Below are 2,468 nucleotides of genomic sequence, written 5' to 3'. Positions count from 1 at the left end.
CCGGTCTTCGAATCGGTTATTAACCGGTGTAGTATCACTTAACGACACTGTTTCATCAACGGTGTAAAATCGATGTAATATTACTTTATAACACCGGTTTTACATCGGTGAAAAACCGATGTAATATGTATATATTTTAACAGCACAGATTTGATTTTAAAACTGACAATAACAAAAAAAAATACACAAATATTCACAAATTGTACAAATATTCTTCATTCAATAATATCCATAAAATACACAAATATTCACAAATTATATAAATAATCTTCTTACAACAATATCCATAAAATACCCAAACATTCTTTTTACATCAAAAGCGATACATGTGACAACACAAGGGACACCATTGACGCAATACCTGAAGAACAAGTGATACACTGCATGCAAAATAGCCGAATAGCATAAGAGCAGAGCCTTTAAGCCAGGCATCGCCTTTCTCAGGACTTTCGAAATGAAGTTGGATCATAGGTGAAGTAACAAAGGCCCCCAACAAAATGACCTTTCCAAAATGTGAAGATCAGGGAACCAGTGATGCAGAAGATGGCCCCTGCAAGCTTGGCCCTCCCTCTTACAGTCTTCAAGTTGAGCTTTTCCATCCTGAGCAAAAAAAGACCAAATATAGAATGATATTTGAATGAACTAAATTCACTGTAAAATTACTTGGAATTAATATCTGAATCAACCTCAGTACAATTGCCAATAAGAAAGTAAAAGCAGGAATGACATTGCCCAAGGCACTGGCAACAGTTGGAGAAATGAGATGGAGTCCAACGTAGTATACATTTTGCTGAATTGTTATACCCAACATAGCAAGAATGAATATTTTTAGCATGACACCAAATGAGAAGCTGGGTCTTCGATTCCTATAACCATGAGATGAGTTTAAAAACATTCAATTTGTAGTCATATATCTTATTCTCAACAATTCTAATGAGACATGCTCCTTGAACCTTTCGAGCACATAAGCAAGAGGAGCCAAGATGAGCATGGCAATAAGGTGCCTGTACACTACGAAGACAAGTGCACTTAGTCCTTGTCCTAATGCAAGCTTGCCGAGGATGCTGGATCCAGCATACGCGAACTGGGACACAATCATATAGAAGTATGGAGCACATGCTTTCACAGAGGCCATGATCTCCTCACCAAATTGTTTGTGACAATTTTTATTGTCCTTGGTTCTTTATAAAGGAAGAAAATCATATTGATTCTGTCAAACAAACAAGTCTAAGATAGACAAATGCTTTGAAAGCTAGGAATAGAAAAACAATAAGCCGACGTGATATTAGGCATGGAATACGGGCTGGCCACATCTCGCTCAGCCCATGCCCATTGCCACTTCTAGGGATTGGCACTTAAAATAATAATGACATTGAAGGTAATTTCTACCAATTAAAAGATTTATGCTAGTGGATTAATAAAAAAGTATGACAACAATCTCTACCCGTTATTTCAACAGAAATTTGTCATAATATTGGATGGATAAATGACTGCCTTCTACTACAAGTTGGCAAGCTAATGTTATGTTCACGTACGGAAGACATAGCATGTGGAAGAGTTTTTTTCAAAGTTGCCTCAACTACAGCTTGTTGAATGTTCTGTCTACCAATGTAGTTTAGAAGAATATTTTCTGGAACTTTCTTTCCCTGCCGAAAGCCAGGAACCTGTATGAATAAGGTTTTTTATCAGGAATTGCATGGCATCACAACATACTACTTCAATAATGAGTATTCAAGAAGAAAAGGTAGATAAAGGAATTAGAATCTAGTACTAGAGACAGAAGGTAGAAAAAGAGAAGAAGCTTCCAGTGACATTTAAAAGGCCATTTTTACTTAGCATGGTCTTCCCTCAACTTTAGTTCAGCATAGAAATGACTAAACCCCAGTACAAGCAATTCCAATCATGCTTTAAGTGGAAATAAGTAAATAACAGGTACTTGAAAACATAACTGTCAACAAACTTGGATCGGATGAAAAGATAAAAGGGGAGAACAATATTGAATTCCTTGACATTCCAAAGAAAGAAAGAAGAAATATAGATTAGTATATGTCAGAGCCCAGAGGGCTTAGTAAAAGTTAGATAGCATATTCAAATTTTTCTGATTACTATAGAGTGATAATGATCAAAACAGAAAATGGAAAATAATTTAAGTAAAAAATTATCCTACAGATGAATTCCTATTCATCCTGTAACAGTAATAGACCCCTTAAATGACTGCATACTGAAAATAATACCTTTGCCTTCTTAGAAAATTCATCTAAGACTTCTCCGTAACATTCTTGACTTATTGCTGGAGGAACTTCTACGCTTAACCTAATCTGCAAATAAGATGAGCTATCAGGGAATTGACATAACCATACTTCCTGGACAAATTGATTCTCGTGAACTTGTAGGACTAACAATCGATTGAATGCACTCAGGTAAGGGGAAGAGAGATAGCAAGAAAGCTATAGCCTTGAAGCAAGATT

At 36.0% G+C, this 2,468-nt stretch overlaps 1 protein-coding gene across 1 annotated transcript; it reads right to left on the bottom strand.

Annotated features, from left to right (window-relative positions):
* Positions 1-302: 302 nt before the first annotated feature.
* LOC122004521 (WAT1-related protein At5g07050-like) lies at positions 303-1,135 on the bottom strand. The gene is made up of 3 exons (XM_042559397.1): positions 954-1,135; positions 687-866; positions 303-600 (listed from the first exon to the last, which is right to left on the bottom strand). The coding sequence occupies exons 1-3, from the start codon at positions 1,133-1,135 to the stop codon at positions 441-443; spliced, it is 522 nt and encodes a 173-aa protein (XP_042415331.1). The 3' UTR covers positions 303-440.
* Between the last annotated feature and the right edge of the window lie 1,333 nt (positions 1,136-2,468).

The sequence above is a fragment of the Zingiber officinale genome, chromosome 7B (assembly GCF_018446385.1).
Source record: "Zingiber officinale cultivar Zhangliang chromosome 7B, Zo_v1.1, whole genome shotgun sequence".
Taxonomy (NCBI): Eukaryota; Viridiplantae; Streptophyta; class Magnoliopsida; order Zingiberales; family Zingiberaceae; genus Zingiber; species Zingiber officinale.
Note: the sequence above shows the minus strand (reverse complement) of the source record. Positions and strands in the feature narration are given on the sequence as shown.